Raw genomic sequence first — 18,171 nt, 5'->3', positions numbered from 1 at the left:
AATATAAAAAAAAATGTACAATCCTTCTGGTTGTTCTTCTTTAAAACTTCTTATACACAACAAATTTAACATACACATTCTAGCAACAATTTGACTTCAAGGCTTTCTACACTAAAATATGGCTGCACTAATTCTAGCTTCTGACCAAGTGTATACTGTTACACTAAAATATGACTGCACTAATTCTAGTTTCTGACCAAGTGTATACTGTTACACTAAAATATGGCTGCACTAATTCTAGTTTCTGACCAAGTGTATACTGTTACACTAAAATATGACTGCACTAATTCTAGTTTCTGACCAAGTGTAAACTGTTACACTAAAATATGGCTGGACTAATTCTAGTTTCTGACTACGTGTATACTGTTACACTATAATATGACTGCACTAATTCTAGTTTCTGACTACGTGTTTACTGTTACACTAAAATATGGCTGCACTAATTCTAGTTTCTGACCAAGTGTATACTGTTACACTAAAATATGGCTGCACTAATTCTAGTTTCTGACCAAGAGTATACTGTTACACTAAAATATGGCTGCACTAATTCTAGTTTCTGACCAAGTGTATACTGTAACACTAAAATATGGCTGCACTAATTCTAGTTTCTGACCAAGTGTATACTGTTACACTAAAATATGGCTGCACTAATTCTAGTTTCTGACCAAGAGTATACTGTTACACTAAAATATGGCTGCACTAATTCTAGTTTCTGACCAAGTGTATACTGTTACACTAAAATATGGCTGCACTAATTCTAGTTTCTGACCAAGTGTAAACTGTTACACTAAAATATGGCTGCACTAATTCTAGTTTCTGACCAAGTGTATACTGTTACACTAAAATATGACTGCACTAATTCTAGTTTCTGACCAAGTGTATACTGTTACACTAAAATATGGCTGCACTAATTCTAGTTTCTGACCAAGTGTATACTGTTACACTAAAATATGGCTGCACTAATTCTAGTTTTTGACCAAGTGTAAAGTGTTACACTAAAATATGGCTGCACTAATTCTAGTTTCTGACCAAGTGTAAAGTGTAACACTAAAATATGGCTGCACTAATTCTAGTTTCTGACCAAGCGTATACTGTTAATTAGATATTAATTGTGAAATCAAAAATTCATCATGTGCTAATTTACCAAAAAGTGATTGATGATAAATTTGCAAAAAAAATTATTGAACTAAATGAAGGTGAATTTAAGTGTATTTACATTGTAGAGCTCTAACAGTCTATATATTAACATTCAGCAAAATCAAGCTTACATCTGGTTATAAGCACTCTGACATCTATTGAATTTTAGAGAAATTTGATTAAGTCCTACATTTAACCCATCTTCCTTAACTTCAAGTCAGAGGTCAATTACTAAAACCTTCATAAAAACTATCAAGAAAAACACCACTAGCATCACAAATAGCCTAGAGTATCTTTCTACACATATTTGTATAAAACATTTCAGGAATACTTGTTTATATCTACTGGAGAGTAGATCGTGGTTTTTGTTGCTTTTGTGTAAAAAAAGACCAAATTCATAATCCTATCACCTGAAGATGTATAAAAACAAATATATCTAAAAATCTTAACATTCTAAAATTTTTTGAGTTTAAGTTGATGTGAAATATCATAATTTAAGGAATATTTAACTAAATCCAAATCGGAAATGTTTTGTTCAAATTTGCCCCTTATTTGCTCTTAGCCAGTTCTTACATATAAATAACTTAGAAGCTCTGCCCAATTCCCAGTCAGACTGATCATAAATTTGGGTCAGGATGTGGGCGTAAATTTTAAATGGCTGAATAACATATCACTGTGAGGACTACCTATATATATATATATATATATACCTCCTTGATCATTACACAGACTTCCTCCGGACTGGCAAACTTCCGAGTGTTGAGCTCAGTATTGGTTCCTACTTTTGTCCTTAGCTGGGATTGGCGGTCTGAATGCCATGCAGATTCAGCAGATCTTTTCTATTTCAAACAAAGAGAAAAAAATCAATGAGATCAATTTTTGGCACTTGGAGACCAGAAAATCTTTGATTTCCAGTTTTCAACTGTTTTTTTACTAGCCACAGACATGTATATATAAACACTTGTAGTTCCTGATGTCTTGCCTAGTGAGAATCATAAAATATTATAAACCTTATTCAGAATAAGCCAATGACAGCAATAAATACAGATTGAATTTGATAATTTCTGCCTTCTTTATCACTAAAGATAACTGAAAATTTTTTCGTGATTTACATTTTTTTTTTTTCAAGGAACAGAGATATAGAGATAGGGCTAGAATAAGTCTGGGGATCTGGGTGGGGGAGGGAGGAGTTGGGGGTATATAAATACTCTCTGTTTAACTTACCACAAATTCTTTCTCACTCATCTCAGATTTTATTGGAGGGTCTCGAAGGTAAAAAAAACTTCGATTTTTCCTTCCTTGAATGTCATTCAACACACCATGAAGTACTTCCAGCTGAAAAAACAAATTTATATTCAAAAATTTGATTTTGATTTCAAATACAAATTAACAACAATTGTACACAACTGCTTATTGTAAATGTATGTATGTCTTTGACAAATGAGTAACAAACCTGGGTAACACTGGTGTTGTTCCGGTAGTCATCTATCCAAGCAAGATTCGGGTGATTCTCGATAGCGTAGTCAAAACTCTTCATAAGAGCATCATCCTCCTTGTCCTCAGGTTTGGACCAGCCAAATCTCTGACCCAGCATACAGATGAAATATGGCCGACATCGGTCAATCTATATAAAATATTAAAAGAGTTTTTGACAGAATAAGTAACTATGATATACAATGTATAAGCATGGTGTTTTTTTTATATATTTTGTAAATAATATATCATATTAGATTGTATGTATTATATACAGTTAACATTACAGCAGTAACTTAAAAATTTTAGGGATTGTAAATAAGATTAAATGCTTATACATTTTTTTTTTCGTTATATCAAAACACTGACGACAACTTAATTTCTGTTTTATGAGTCTTTTGAAGATAGTTGTATATACTTCGGAGAAGGATACTAATAACTAACAAGTTTATGAGAAGATCACAAAGATAGGGATGTTTCTGTCAGCATCAGTACCCATCAACAATAAATTTAAAATAATTGAAATATTTCTTCATCAAATGGCCAACTGTGTGCATGTATGTGCAGGTATGTGTTTTCATGAGGGTGTGAGTGTGTGGTTGTGTGGTGGTGTGTTTGGTGGTGGTGCGTGTGTGTGGTGGTGTATGTTTGGTGGTGGTGGTGTGTGTGTTGTGTGTGTGTAGTGATGGTGGTGGTGTGTGTGTGTTTGTGTGTGGGTGGTTGTGTGTGTAAACATAAAAGAATCGACAAGGCCAATAGATATATAGATATAAAGGAACTTAGATATTTTTTTAATTTCATATGAGATTTTCTGAAGTGAGTCTTAACTATTGAAGTTTTTACTTTTGTAAGTCTTGAAAATTAAACTTTTTAAAAATCTTATATTATATGAAAATGAATTCAAGATATTTTTTTATCCAAGAACTGAGAAAAGTAAAGTTTTTTATGGGGTTAAAAGTAAAAATGTGGAGGACAAAAATCAAAGTAGCAGTAAGCAGAATCAATGATACACTGTCCAGAGGATATTACACTAATGACATACTAGGGAGATATTGATGACCCCAACAACTACAGAGGTATTTTTTTATTGAGCTGTTTGGGCAAATTATTAACTGGGGTATTAAATCAAAGGCTTCTTAAGTGGGATAGCATACACGAGATAATTTTTGATGTGCAATTTGGATTCCAACCTGGTTTTTCAACAATAGATGCTGTTAGGCCATCGGAATAAAATTTGAATTGAAAAAAAAATATTATAGGATCTAATAACCTTAACAACTGGCCAATTATATAATAGATATATATTGTGATTTACATAAAACTCCCCAGTATTTCTTTGTCATCATATTCAGGGAAATGTAACAAGAAAACTGATCCATGAAAATTAATTAACCAATCAGATTAGAACATGTTGATTTGATATACATGTTTACTGTAAAATCCTTTGATAGATGTGATAGATGTATTATCCTTTGGAACAACTGAGCACAAAGTTCAGAACATAAGCATCAGATCTCCTAACAGTGTCAATTCTATCGATCGTCAAACTCATATTGTGCTCTACATCTTTCTAATAATATGTATTTGTCTCTGCTCTCTAAGTTTCATTCAAATATGATCATAATTGGGAAAATCAATGAAATTTGAACTAAATGGATAATAGCCATAACAACATACACATTGAAGGACCAGCAGAACCTGACAAGGGTCCTGTATATGATAGCATCTCCCAAAACACCTACCTCCTGAACACAGAAGGTGACTAGTTCCTGACTAAACTTACCTTCTGATTACAGATGGTGCTGGTCTGACTAGTCCCTGACTAAACTTACCTCCTGAAGACAGATGGTGCTGGTCTGACTAGTATTTTGACTAAACTTACCCAATGAAGACAGATGGTGCTGGTCTGACTAGTATTTTGACTAAACTTACCTAATGAAGACAGATGGTGCTGGTCTGACTAGTATTTTGACTAAACTTACCTAATGAAGACAGATGGTGCTGGTCTGACTAGTATTTTGACTAAACTTACCTAATGAAGACAGATGGTGCTGGTCTGACTAGTATTTTGACTAAACTTACCTAATGAAGACAGATGGTGCTGGTCTGACTAGTATTTTGACTAAACTTACCTAATGAAGACAGATGGTGCTGGTCTGACTAGTATTTTGACTAAACTCACCTCCTGAAGACAGATGGTGCTGTTCTGACTAGTATTTTGACTAAACTTACCTCCTGAAGACAGATGGCGATTGTCTGACCAGTTTCTGACTGTTCTTCACTAATTCCCCAACGCAGGTCAACATAGGTGAAGAAAACACCCCTTTCCGAGCACATTTTGTTGATCTACAGGAAGAAATAATTTAAAAATCCATATTTTCACTGTATACAGATCACAGAAGAATTTAATTGCTTCTAGTTGGAATTCATTCCCAAATTGAAATTAGATAAACTTTTCTTTTTTCCCCCTCTGACTTAAGTGCTCACACAGTGGAGGATAAAGTATGTACTTAACATATCTTGTTAATTTTTTTTATTACATTTGATATTTTGTACAATTGATTTCCTAAATTGTTCCTCCTTATGAATAAATAAAAAATCAAGATGAAACCAGGGTAAATGAAAGATATTAAAAAATACCTTGTGATATTTATTAATCCCTTATATGTTTAGTATCTAAATTCCTCCTAGCTCCCACCATCCCATCCTGAATTAATAATTTTGATTTGCAGTGATGTTTCTGTCAAAATTATAAAAAATATATTTCATTTGACAATGTATGATATTTCTCGATTGCTGTATCTAAAATTGGTTTGCTGTCCAATCACATGGTACACTGTATTTTACCTCTCTGAATGTCTTTTTGATAAGCTGCTCTCTTTCTTCACTGAAATCCTTGAAAGTACTTGAAACAAAAACACGGATTTCTCTCTTCCTGTGTTTCCTCAGTTTTCTCGCTTTATTGGGTACATATTTCTGGCTGCTGGTATCAAGTTCCTTCAACACTGGCAAAGGTCAAACAAAGGTCAGATTCACATCTCAAAGTCTTTCATATGTTTTCTACAAAATCATTTATTTTCTGAAAGGTTTGATTTTCATTTTAATTTGTGTTAATATTAATAAATAAAAACTTAAAAATGACATGGATTATGGTAATAGTGGATTTTGTGAGCAAGATATTTGTCGTGAAAATATCCACAAAAATTTGAGCCCAACAAAAATTTCTGCTTGTACAGTAAGCAGATGGACTGAAAAAAATGAAAACCAAAGATACAGAAGTAAAATGACATCAAGTTCTGATGTGGAAATGTGAATTATCAACAATAATTGATTATATGTGATAATTAGAGGGGAATCTGACATTCCATTTGATAAGTAATTTTTTTTATTTCATACGGAAATTGTCAAGATTTTTTCTCTTTACCTCATAAAAGGATGCTGAAATCACAATTTCTTGGGCTCATTTCGTAAATCACAATAGAAACTCATTAAAGCTATTTTAAGTTTTAACTGAAATTTTTTTGTAATAATCTGATAACATATCATCAATATAGAATGATCGCTACACTCTAGTTTATAAATCTTTGTAGGAGTGTAAAGTTATTAACCCATGCACACTTCAGAGTTGTTATAAACATTCATTTCATTGATGCCCTGATCACATGATACATACTTGGCTACATCAATATCATTTCAATCATACTTAAAAAAAGTTTTCTTTTAAAGAATTAAATCTATTTCTCTTTTGGGTTCACCTTTCTGTCCCCAGATTTATAAGATGTGGTAGTGAAGGAGTGCGGGAAGGGGAACATTAGCACATTGAATTAAGTTGACTAAGTTTGAAGCCTTATACTAAGTTTTCATCCGAATTTCTTCGCTAGATCATGCTTGAAGAGTTCTCTTTTAAATATCAATAATCCCTACTTCACATTTTTGGCTCCAAAGCAGTTTTGTATCCTTCACAACTTGACATAATGTTTGATTGTAAAAGACATGATGAAATGAGAGCAAGAGATAGCAGAAAATACACCACAAACATTTAAACTAACAATGCATTGACGCATCAACATGTATCTGATGACGGCTAGCCTAGCAAGTGGCAACATGTCAACCAAATAAAACTACTGATCACGGAATCCTTGGTGCTGATGCTCCATCCTTTAGTTAGTGGTTAGTACCTATCGTCTATGGAGCTCTGCAAGAATCCTCTGGATCCACCTAGGATTCCTTTACCGATACATTTACCATCTAGTACAACTCACAGGACGTTGGACTCCTCCACCTCTTTTTATTTTTCCCAACATGTATATTTGTTAAATAAAAAACAAGGCAAAATATATTGCACCCAATAGAGAATGTGTTGTTTGTTTGTTTGTTTGTTTGTTTGTTTGTTTGTTTTAAACATACTGGTAAGAGATATATATAATCACACAAATTGTAGTAAATTTACCTTTGTCCTCCACCAATTCCATAATCAAATCTTTATTATCGGCAAACATCTTCATCACAAGTTTATCTCGGTTGGCGATAAATGCTGCCGCATCTGGGTTTACCTGTAAGAATGAGAGTGAGGTTCACTTACACAATAGAATTAAAACAGCAATGGAACTTTCTTAATTTTTTACAGTTGTACGGGAATTTCATGATTATAACTTGCATTCCCTTCAGTTATATTTTTCAGTTTTCATTTGTCGACAGCCAAACCAACTGACTATGAATTAAAGAATCTGAATAATTCTCAATGGAATAATGACAGATTCAACAATATTTACATGATGTCATATAACTTAGTCAGTATAGATTCTGTAGTCTAATTGTCTTTCTCAGCAATTTCTTCTTTTTATTTTCACATCACAAGCTGCAATTTTAAGTAGCATACTTGTATGTCACATACCTTGACAATGTGTGCATACCTGTATAAATGTGTACTTGCATACACGTATGTACCTGTATGTCTATAACTTTGCACTAATACCTGTATGCCTGTGAGCGTGCATACATACTGGCCTGTATGCCTGTGAGCGTGCATACATACTGGCCTGTATGCCTGTGACCTTGCATACATACTGGCCTGTATGTCTGTGACCTTGCATACATACTAGCCTGTATGTCTGGGACCTTGCATACATACTAGCCTGTATGTCTGTGACCTTGCATACATACTGGCCTGTATGTCTGTGACCTTGCATACATACTGGCCTGTATATCTGTGACCATGCATACATACTGGCCTGTATGTCTGTGACCGTGCATATATACTGGCCTGTAAGTCTGTGACCATGCATACATACTGGCCTGTATATCTGTGACCATGCATACATACTGGCCTGTATGTCTGTGACTGTGCATATATACTGGCCTGTAAGTCTGTGACCATGCATACATACTGGCCTGTATGTCTGTGACCTTGCATACATACTAGCCTGTATGTCTGTGACCTTGCATATATACTGGCCTGTATGTCTGTGACCATGCATACATACTGGCCTGTATGTCTGTGACCTTGCATACATACTAGCCTGTATGTCTGTGACCTTGTGGACATGTGACCTTGTGGACATATTGGTACATGTGTGACCTTGTGACATATCTGTATGTCTGCGACCTTGTGGACATTTCAGTACGTATATGACCTTATGTGCATTTCCTTAGGTATATGATCTTGTGACATACCTGTATGTCTATGACCTTGTGGGCATTTCAGCATGTGTGTGTGACCTTGTGGACATTTCAGTATGTATATGACCTTGTGACATACCTGTATGTTTTTGACCTTGTGACATACCTGTATGTCTATGACCTTGTGACATACCTGTATGTCTGTGACCTTGTGACATACCTGTATGTCTGTGACCTTGTGACATACCTGTATGTCTGTGACCTTGTGACATACCTGTATGTTTGTGACCTTGTTGACATATTGATATGTATGTGTATATGTAAGTCTGTGATCATGAGAACATACCTCAATGTCTTTGTAGCTATCATCAGCTGCAGGATGTGTTTCTCTCTTCACCCTCACAACAGAGGTGGAAATCAGAGGCCCATAGTGACCAGCCCAGTACTTATCATCCTTACCTGGAATTTTTTTTTAAAAAATATGTAAATTTATTGTATATAAGTATATAATCTAAACTATTGTGATTGAGCCATGTTGTACTATGAATTAAAATTACAAACACTACAAAAAAAAAAGAAAAAAAAACAAGAATATCAACTTAACACAATCTAAACTTTTGTGTAAACATTAATGTCTATTATCATCAATTGTGATTATACCAAATTACGAAGAGAAATGCTATATACACTGTCAATCAACACTGTAAGACACGCCCCTACTGGTAGACACATGAAAAGACAGATATTTCAGAAAGCAATTATTCAAAGAGCAAACAACAACACAAAGGGCAGCTACAATACAAAAATAGATAGTGCATCATGGAGCTTGTACAAGATCTGAGGTATAACTGGATCATTCTATATGAATCTCTGAGAGATGTTAATAGGCGTATTACCATACACTGAATCATTGTCAGTTAAACAAAGGATATTATGGAATTACACACAACACATACCAAATGATGATATGCCAACAAAACGCACTCCAGGTCCATAATCTTTGAATATCGTCGTTGCGTTCATCCATTTTTTATCCTTGTAGATGGTACCTATTTGACCGGTGCTGAAAGTTTTGATGGCCTAAAAACCAATGCATCATATCATATTGTTATTAGTATAACTATTTAAAATCCTCACAATAAAAACTAATAGACCAGCAGAGTGGAACTTTTCATATACTCTATACACTATTTTATATATAATCTTTATTTATTTTACAACAATTGCGAAACAAGTTATGTCAACTTATGCTAACACTTTTTTATCCTTGTAACACTGGATGTAAAGTGATGGCCTAAAAACCAATCCATCATATCATATTGTTATTAGTTTAACTATTTAAAATCCTCACAATGAAAACTAATAGACCAGCAGAGTGGAACTTTTCATATACTCTATACACTATTTTATATATAAACTTTATTTATTTTACAACAGTCGGGCAGGTGACCCCTTACCTATTCACGTCTGTTCCGGGAATCGAACCCCGGTCGGCTAGGTGAAAGGCAAGTGTGTTACCACTGCGCCACCCGACCACTATTTTCTACTCCAATTTAAAGTAAGGTTTCAAATAAAAAGAAATAAGTTATTCTGGTGTTGGTTTTAAATGTTGAAAACTCAAATCTTATTGCATGGAGTTAGAAATACTTCGAAAGAAGTTGCATCATCCTTGCAAAACCTTTATTACATCAGTTGCAATTATAGTGAAATGAACACCAAAAGCTTACATTTCCATCAGCATCCAGCAACTTAGCCTCATAGTTGTAGAAACCACCGCCACACGCTCCCTCACGATACCATTCTGATACCTTCAAAATAAATCACAACAAAAATTTAATTTAAAGCAGTTAATAACTGCACACTTATAATTACTGATATTTTAACAAAAAATATCAATTTTAAATTGAAAAAAAAATTGTATTCATACATAACCCTTTCATAGTCATCTCTCAAAACAAAGTTCTTCATATAATTACAGTTTTATCCAATGAAAATGACCAAAATGGATTTACTGAATATGACTTTTCTATTTATAAAGATTAAGTATTTTTGATGGTATATGTAGTTTTATTGTTTTCACTGTCATACATAAGTTTATACCTGGATGTCCGGAGCTGTGTCCAGGTATTCTGCTGGGAAATGTTCCAGCAGGTCCACTTCCTGATACTTTCGACAGTCCATGTGAGACGTCTGGAAAGCTTTTTCTGTTCCATAGCCTCCTTCACAAGTTTTCCAGTTTCCAGAGGTGTTCCAGTGGGACAGGTCGCCTTCCTGTGATATAGATGTTCTAATGTGTTAATTCTTTACTGATGAAGTTTTTAGGTGTATTGTCTACACTACCAGTACTGTATGAAGCTGCATATACCAGTGTAGCATTGTACACTGGAAGTACTGCTGTTGTAATATGTAAACTGTCATCACACATGTCTGAGTGAAAATGAGCTCAAAGAGAGACAAATCAAATTGATTGATTGAAAATTGAATGAAACGGAGGATTATGTATACTGTGTCCGTGGACCGCCTTGGAGTAGAAAAATTGTGTGCCTTCCCAGAAACAACATATAAAGAGGAAACTGTTAATGTCATTTCAACTTGAAAATAGTGAAACGTTTATGCTATTAGCATTTAATTGGCTATATATATGTAATAACTGAGAATCTTAGAATTTTTATAGGAAACATCTCCCGATCATCATATAATTTTAGATATGGATATAGAGGCATCTGTTTTGCCTGCATCCATTATTTACTTATTACTAAAAGAACAAAGACATTCATTAATCATTAAAAAATGAGGAAAAATTTTCAAAATATATGAATTAATGATAATATTTTACCATATTGAAAGCATATATGGTTGAATCATATCTTATACTGTGTAAACCAACAACAAAACACTCGTACCTCCCCACTTCCATTTTTCAACAGATTTGCAGACCAGCCGACAATTTTGAGCTGCTTTCTGGAAAGTGAGCGAACCAGAGGATTAATTGTATCCATGAGTGTCTGTTTCTGTGTCTGTTCTTCCTTGGCCTGTTCTGGAGTCGGTTTCTTTTCCTTGAATTTTTCTTTATCAAGGAGAGCAAATGCACATATTGCCTGTTTGCTGGATCTGATAGTGAGAGTATTGTTAGTGACGTCCAGTGGAACATCAGCTAAGTAAGTTGTGTATCCGCTGTGCTCCTTCAGGAAGTCTTTCTCGGAATTAGAGGCTTTCACAATCTTTAATCAAAAATTTTTTTTGTATGATTTCATGATTAATAAATAATGATTTTGTATCAAGTTGTGTCAAAATCAATGCCCAAAACACTATAGGGGACTCTGAAACACTACAACTCCTTCAAACATACTTGATTACAGAACACCAACATCCAGTTAGAATTCTATAAAACTGAGTTGCTAAAGATGTACGACCCTGAATCAGATCAAGACAAAATTGGAAAGACAGGCAATGATGAACAGGATGGAATGATCAGAATGAGGTAAATCTATATAGGAATATAATGTATAATATTAATCACAAACACTTTGTCCTTCACTCTGTTCTATACTCCATTTCTACAGCCATAAGGTGAAAAGGGAATTTAAATCTAGCTTATTGTTGTTGGCTTGGTCTTAGATGAATGACTCATTTTGTTAGCTGAACTGTTATTTTTTTTATCTGTTTTTGGGAATACATACGTATTGGGCAATATTGTTCCCATTGCAAATGAACTGAACAGATGGAGAAATCCTGTGTATGAAGTGTAGTCGTAGTATGTAGGATCCATTTGGCACAGTCACCTGTTAAAACAAAACCTACATTATGATGAATATATCACAATTATTGTATTGTAAAATTCCAGCCCAACAAATCTAAAAGTCATGTGATTAGCCATTTCACAATGAAATTTACACATATTCATCCCATTTACAAGAAAGCACGTTTTTTCATAATTGTTTACAATTGATAGAAATATATATCATGTACATATTTTTCTTTTCATTTTTTATATTTAAACATGTGCACTTACATCATAGTGGACCTTCTGCTCATCAATGGCCTCCGTGGAGAAATGACGAAGGGTAGCATACAACGCTCCATCATGAGTAGCCATCAGCAGTGACGGAATTCCAGTATGAACTTTCACCTCACCATAGGTGGAGTACCTACTACCTACATAATGAAACCAAATATCCTTGTTACTAGCTGTGATATAAATCTCCCTCCTCAAACAATTTCACATTTACATTAACTTTCTATATGTATGAACAGTCGAACCTTGTTATCTTGAATTTGCTTAGCTTGAAGACCTCATTTAATTCAAAGCATTTCATTGGTCCCTGCCTTACTTTACACAAAACATTCGAACTCATTTAAATCAAATACTCTTTTATCTTGAAGTTTCCCTATGGTCCCACAGAGTTAGGAATACCATGCATTGTATATATATATATATATATGTTTATACTATGTGTACTACTTTTTATTACTATTTTTAAGCATATTATACAACACATTATTTGAGTAACATATATTCATGCATTGATAACAATCAGAAATAAATGGTTCTAACGCCATTAAATCTATTGTAATGGTTCTAACGCCATTAAATCTATTGTAATGGTTCTAATGCCATTAAATCTATTGTAATGGTTCTAACGCCATTAAATCTATTGTAATGGTTCTAATGCCATTAAATCTATTGTAATGGTTCTAACACCATTAAATCTATTGTAATGGTTTTGCCATTAAATCACCCATTAAATCTATTGTAATGGTTTTAATGCCATTAAATCTATTGTAATGCTTCTAACACCATTAAATCTATTGTAATGGTTCTAATGCCATTAAATCTATTGTAATGGTTTTAACACCATTAAATCTATTGTAATGGTTCTAATGCCATTAAATCTATTGTAATGCTTCTAATGCCATTAAATTTGTTGTAGTGGTTATAAATCTCTCAAAAAATATACTGTACACACCATATCACAGACAATGATATACATTACATTTGCTCATCATCCTACTGAAACTCTGATTGGTTTGGGTGTATGTATTGGCTTTATATTCAGCACCAGGCATGTAGCTTACTGCTGAAGAGATGCATTAAATTCAAGAATATTTCTTTCAAGTAATGCATCTTTTAGTTTAAAAGTAAAAATCACCTGCATTGTTTACTAACCATTGGTGCCTTTGGTGTCGTACTGACAGAACCGCTTGTGTTCACTGGCATATGTAATATCACTCAGACTGGTGTAGTCATAACCACCACAGTTGATAGCACACACCACTCCATCCTTCTGGGTGATTAATCTCACAGGTGATGCATTCAGTTCTATCTTTACATTCTTCCCACCTACAAATAAATAATCTACTTGTAAGAGAGTGTAACAATGGAGAAACATAAAAGAAATTGGACAGATCATATCAAAATAGTTAAAAAATGTGATAATTTTTACAGAATTAACAAGTTTTTTAATTGAATTATCTAGAAAAAAAATATGATATATTGTTACATCTCTGCTTAATTTACTTGACTCCTTCTGGGACTCAGTTTAATTACACTAAATTCATAATACATAAAAGACTTAAATGCACCTATAAAACTTACTTGTGACATGCTTTCTCGATGCAAAGACCCTTACGAGTGAAGTGCCAATGGTTATCTCCCCTTCTTTCCATTCCCTACAAAAGGCATAACCTTCTCTGACTTGTCGTAACTGTCCTGGCTTGAATGATGCTATGATTTCGTGATTGACCATTATCATTACTTGCGATGGACGGTCCAAGATTCCCTTCACCATTTTTTCTGTGATATCCACCTGTCCGCGAACAGTGGAAGGTTCACCTGAGCTCAAGCATATGGTTTGATTCATAGGTGTTTTCTCTTTCTCTTCCAGGTTTGAAATTGTGGCATATCTACACGGGCCAGAGGGACCTTTTACACTGATACATTTTCCAGCTACTGACTCAAACGCCCAGAGATCAGCATTGGCGTAGTCTGTAGCAGCACTACTTTTGACAAGTTTGGTAGAAATTTCTGAACTAGAAGAGATGGTAACCATATAAACAGCTGCTGCTGTCTTATTCTCTGTTCCAATACTGTTGGAACACAGAACCATTAAGACGCCTGGTTCCTGGTTGTCTAGGACCAGAGTTGGTTCTTGGCCATCTGTAGCTTGAGTGAAGAGAACTCTGGACTTCTTTAAGGTGTTGTCAGATATAACTGATTCTGGCTTATTAACGTAAAAAGAGAAATATGAACCTGATGGTCCTTCAGCATCAACTTCTCCATTGGTGTTGGTGTCAAACTTCCACTTATCATCTCCATGAATCAACTTAGCCTGCACAAAGTTTTCTTTAAAGCCTGTCCTCACCATGTAGGTTGCGTTGCCCTCTGAACTGCTGCACAGCACCAACATGCACACAGTGCTGTTACTATTTATGAAGAGTCTGTAGCGGCCATTCTCGCCAGCTGGCGAACTGATCTGGACACCATTACTTAAATCACCATACTGACAATCATTGGACAGGACCATCACAGTGTTGGTACCAAACATCAAGTTACCCAATAGAAATCCTTCTTCATTGGTCATGAAATAATTTTGACAACCAAAATGACCAGAATTTCCAGTCATAATACTGGAATTTCCAAAATGATTACAATCAAACCCTGATCGTAGCAGAAAGATTTCTGCTGTAGTTTCTGGACCTTTGCCTCCATATTGATTTGAACAAAGAAGAAGTGCTGCACCCCCACCATAGTTAGCATTTACAGGAAAATCTAACTTGACATAATTCCTGATCGGCCATTTTGAGGAATTTCTACCATAAAGTGCTGTGAAGTTGGCTGTAAAACAAGCAAATGTCTAGGTCTTAACATACATCCATCTGATACAAATTGTAGAAATAGAAAAGTTTCTCAATATCTATGTCATGTCAATGTATATGTTCATCAAGACATGAACACTTCTGGATTAGTAACTGATGCAAAATAATCAAATCAAACACAGATGAAGTTTTTACATTAGTTCGAACAAGTAATTGCCAAGCCTGACTCAGAATTGTTGGTTTCAGCAGGGAAACATCTCACTTTCTTTCAAACATATCACCATTTTTGTGACATAATTTGTCAATGACAACTCCTTTTCAAATCATATTTCAATGCTTAATTTTGTTGCTTTGTTAAAGCATTAATGTACATTGTCTTAAGCAAACACTTTAGTGTGATTTTAAGAAGATCTATGCTAATTAGGAATTATCAAAAAGAATAAACAACTGCTTTAGTAAGGTTTTTGGTGAGTCTTTGTATGGGTGAGTGCACATGAGGATGTGTGTATGTGCAAAGGCTTTGTCAAATATTTTCTTTATTTTCCCCAAATTTTGGGTAGGATACTCATACATGTATACTGTTTATAAGTCAACAAACATTTAATATAAGAGGCCTATTGGGCCTTTATTGCTCACCTGGATCGTAAAGCCCAGTAAAAGCATACATGCCTATTGGTTGGGTGTTTTAAATATTCCAAAATTACAGCTCAATCATTTAACCTCTTTGAAGAGACAAGACCGATGGTTTGACTCTTATATCATGACTGCATCTCTCTCTTAATGCCCAGTAAGAGTTTATATGGTAACCAGGTTGGGATCTCAAATATTTCAAATATATAACCCAGAAATAAAGTCCCTTGAGGTGAGCCATACGCAAGGGTCAGTTCTTACATAACAAATGTGTTTATCTTTTGATTCCAAGCAATTCTATCCAAAGTTGCTTCAGACCAGATTTGGGAAAAATTTAATCATTCCTACCAGAGGAGTAGAATTTAAAAAAAAAAAAAAAAAAAACTTGCAAAATTTCCCCTGTTGGGCATTCGCACTTGGTGAGCTGAAAAAATTCAGTCTAATTATATTGATTGGATGAAACTGTACTGTGAGCAAGTTTATGATGTTCTATATCTTCACAAAAATAAATCAATCTGGTTTTTTTTAATGTGAATATGATTTTCATGAAGAACAATAGTGTTAGTATGATAAAATTACAGTTATTAGTCTACAAAACAAATGTTTGTAAAACTTCTTTAAAAATGATATCATTAATATCACTATCAGCAGAAATGAACAGATAAATTGAGAATTACTATAAAGTATACCTGGACGTGGATTGGGAGGGATACTTGGGAGGCTGGTTTGCTCTGTCACTATGTTTTCCTCATCTTTAACAGTTTTACCATAGTCTTCTCCCTCATCAGTTGGCCTGGGATCCTTCACAATGAAAACAAAATAAAATACAGTTTATAATTCTGAAATAATTACAATTTGACAATCTAGATTTGCTTCATAATATATATATATCATGAACAATATCATATAATTTTGCCCTTTGAATAATAACCTTTCATTGTCATAATACAATTGAATGTTCTAAATTCCATTGACACAACACTATGTGTACTTACATGGTTCACTAATATATATATATATACTTCCACAAACTCATTACACACAAATACCGTCACACAAATATATAATATACATGTACTACAAAGATTTCAAGCAATAATCATTGAACAGGTACAAAATTTGTACAATAACATGTCATGGTGTACATATAAGAAATAAACCAACAGCAGTTTATACAAATATCGGGATACCTCTTCAGACGTGTTAGGTTTGTCTGTAACTATCGCTAGTGCCTTGTTATCTCCAACATCAACTTCCTCTTGTTGAGCAACGTGTGCATTTTCCTGATTCTCTTCCTTTTGGTCATCTATTTCATCCGTTGGTGTTTCATCCTCTAGAAATTTCTCTTCTTTTTCACCACTTGGTGAAACTCTGTCTTCTTTATCCGTGACCTCAGATTGACCTTTATCTTCATTTATTTCTTCCTCCTGACTTCCAACGGGGATCACAATCATTTGCTGATCACCTTTTGATCCATTTCCAGAATTCAGGCTATTTGTTTCAACTAAATTATCTTCCTGCTGACCTTGCGACTCGTGAGTTGTATCATCAGGGATACAGAGTTCCTCGATATCATTTGTCTTAAGCGTATGGTTTGGAATAGACTCAACATTATCAGTGCTCTTTACCACAGCTACCTTATCATCATTTTGTTCGATTTCTTCTCTAGCTGGTGTGTTGTTACTGTTTCTTGCGGGAGGATTAGTAGATCTCTGGCCATTCTGATCAAAGACCACTGCATCTTTACTTGGTGCACAACCCATTTTACCTAGGATTTTGGTTTAAATGGAAAGGACTTCTAGCACCATATGATATTAATTTTCAATCACTGCATAGCATCATCTCTGTTGCATGATAGATCTAAAAGTAAATACAACAGTGAAATAAATTCAATGTAAGAAAATTGCTTGCCTTGAACATACTCAAATCTACATTGTATGCAATGTAAAGATTGATATTTCATTTATCTTGCTTTGAACAGATTTAATCATCAATCTGTATTCTTTAATATATGGAGACCGACAAACATAAGACAACAGAACTAAAATGTGGGTATGATCACTGTATTCACACCAGTTCAAGGTATTTTTTATCCACTAGACCTTGTTTCTGAATGTAAACTGGAATTTCACCAATGACATACGACCAAATTACAGAGAATGTCTTTTGAGGTGATTGTATGATTTAACATGGAAGGTACATATGTATAGGGAATGCCCATTACGTGGATATGATTCAAAACTAAGTTTGGGGTAAAAAAAAACTGCTCTACACAGATAAATGAGAATACTGATGCGGACTATGAATATCGCTACTGGGATTGTTATAACATATCTTTGACCAGTTTGCGACATGAATAGCAGTGATGTAATTACGAGAAAAAAGTCTAAGAGCCATTAAAAGTTTCATATACACTGTCCATTTTTTTTACGTATACAGCATCTTCGATATATTTAATTAGCAACATAAAACTATTGCGCTGAGTAGTACATTGTA

At 34.3% G+C, this 18,171-nt stretch overlaps 1 protein-coding gene across 1 annotated transcript in view; it reads right to left on the bottom strand.

The window, feature by feature from the left end:
• Nucleotides 1-17,438, bottom strand: part of LOC132558436 (uncharacterized) — a 42,937-nt gene extending 25,499 nt beyond the window's left edge. Inside the window, exons 1-17 of the mRNA XM_060223004.1 lie at nt 16,866-17,438; nt 16,365-16,476; nt 13,826-15,064; nt 13,397-13,570; nt 12,242-12,384; nt 11,910-12,011; nt 11,133-11,450; nt 10,330-10,500; nt 9,957-10,037; nt 9,186-9,309; nt 8,576-8,688; nt 7,061-7,163; nt 5,458-5,615; nt 4,843-4,956; nt 2,591-2,761; nt 2,365-2,472; nt 1,848-1,976 (exon numbers count right to left, since the gene is read on the bottom strand). Of these exons, the coding sequence (XP_060078987.1) occupies nt 1,848-1,976; nt 2,365-2,472; nt 2,591-2,761; nt 4,843-4,956; nt 5,458-5,615; nt 7,061-7,163; nt 8,576-8,688; nt 9,186-9,309; nt 9,957-10,037; nt 10,330-10,500; nt 11,133-11,450; nt 11,910-12,011; nt 12,242-12,384; nt 13,397-13,570; nt 13,826-15,064; nt 16,365-16,476; nt 16,866-17,438 (3,933 nt within the window). The remainder of the gene's footprint in view (nt 1-1,847; nt 1,977-2,364; nt 2,473-2,590; nt 2,762-4,842; nt 4,957-5,457; nt 5,616-7,060; nt 7,164-8,575; nt 8,689-9,185; nt 9,310-9,956; nt 10,038-10,329; nt 10,501-11,132; nt 11,451-11,909; nt 12,012-12,241; nt 12,385-13,396; nt 13,571-13,825; nt 15,065-16,364; nt 16,477-16,865) is intronic.
• Nucleotides 17,439-18,171: the final 733 nt, after the last annotated feature.

Source organism: Ylistrum balloti, unplaced genomic scaffold (genome assembly GCF_031769215.1).
Source record: "Ylistrum balloti isolate Yb309-2 unplaced genomic scaffold, AGI_CSIRO_Ybal_v1 Utg370790, whole genome shotgun sequence".
Classification (NCBI taxonomy): domain Eukaryota; kingdom Metazoa; phylum Mollusca; class Bivalvia; order Pectinida; family Pectinidae; genus Ylistrum; species Ylistrum balloti.
Note: the sequence above shows the minus strand (reverse complement) of the source record. Positions and strands in the feature narration are given on the sequence as shown.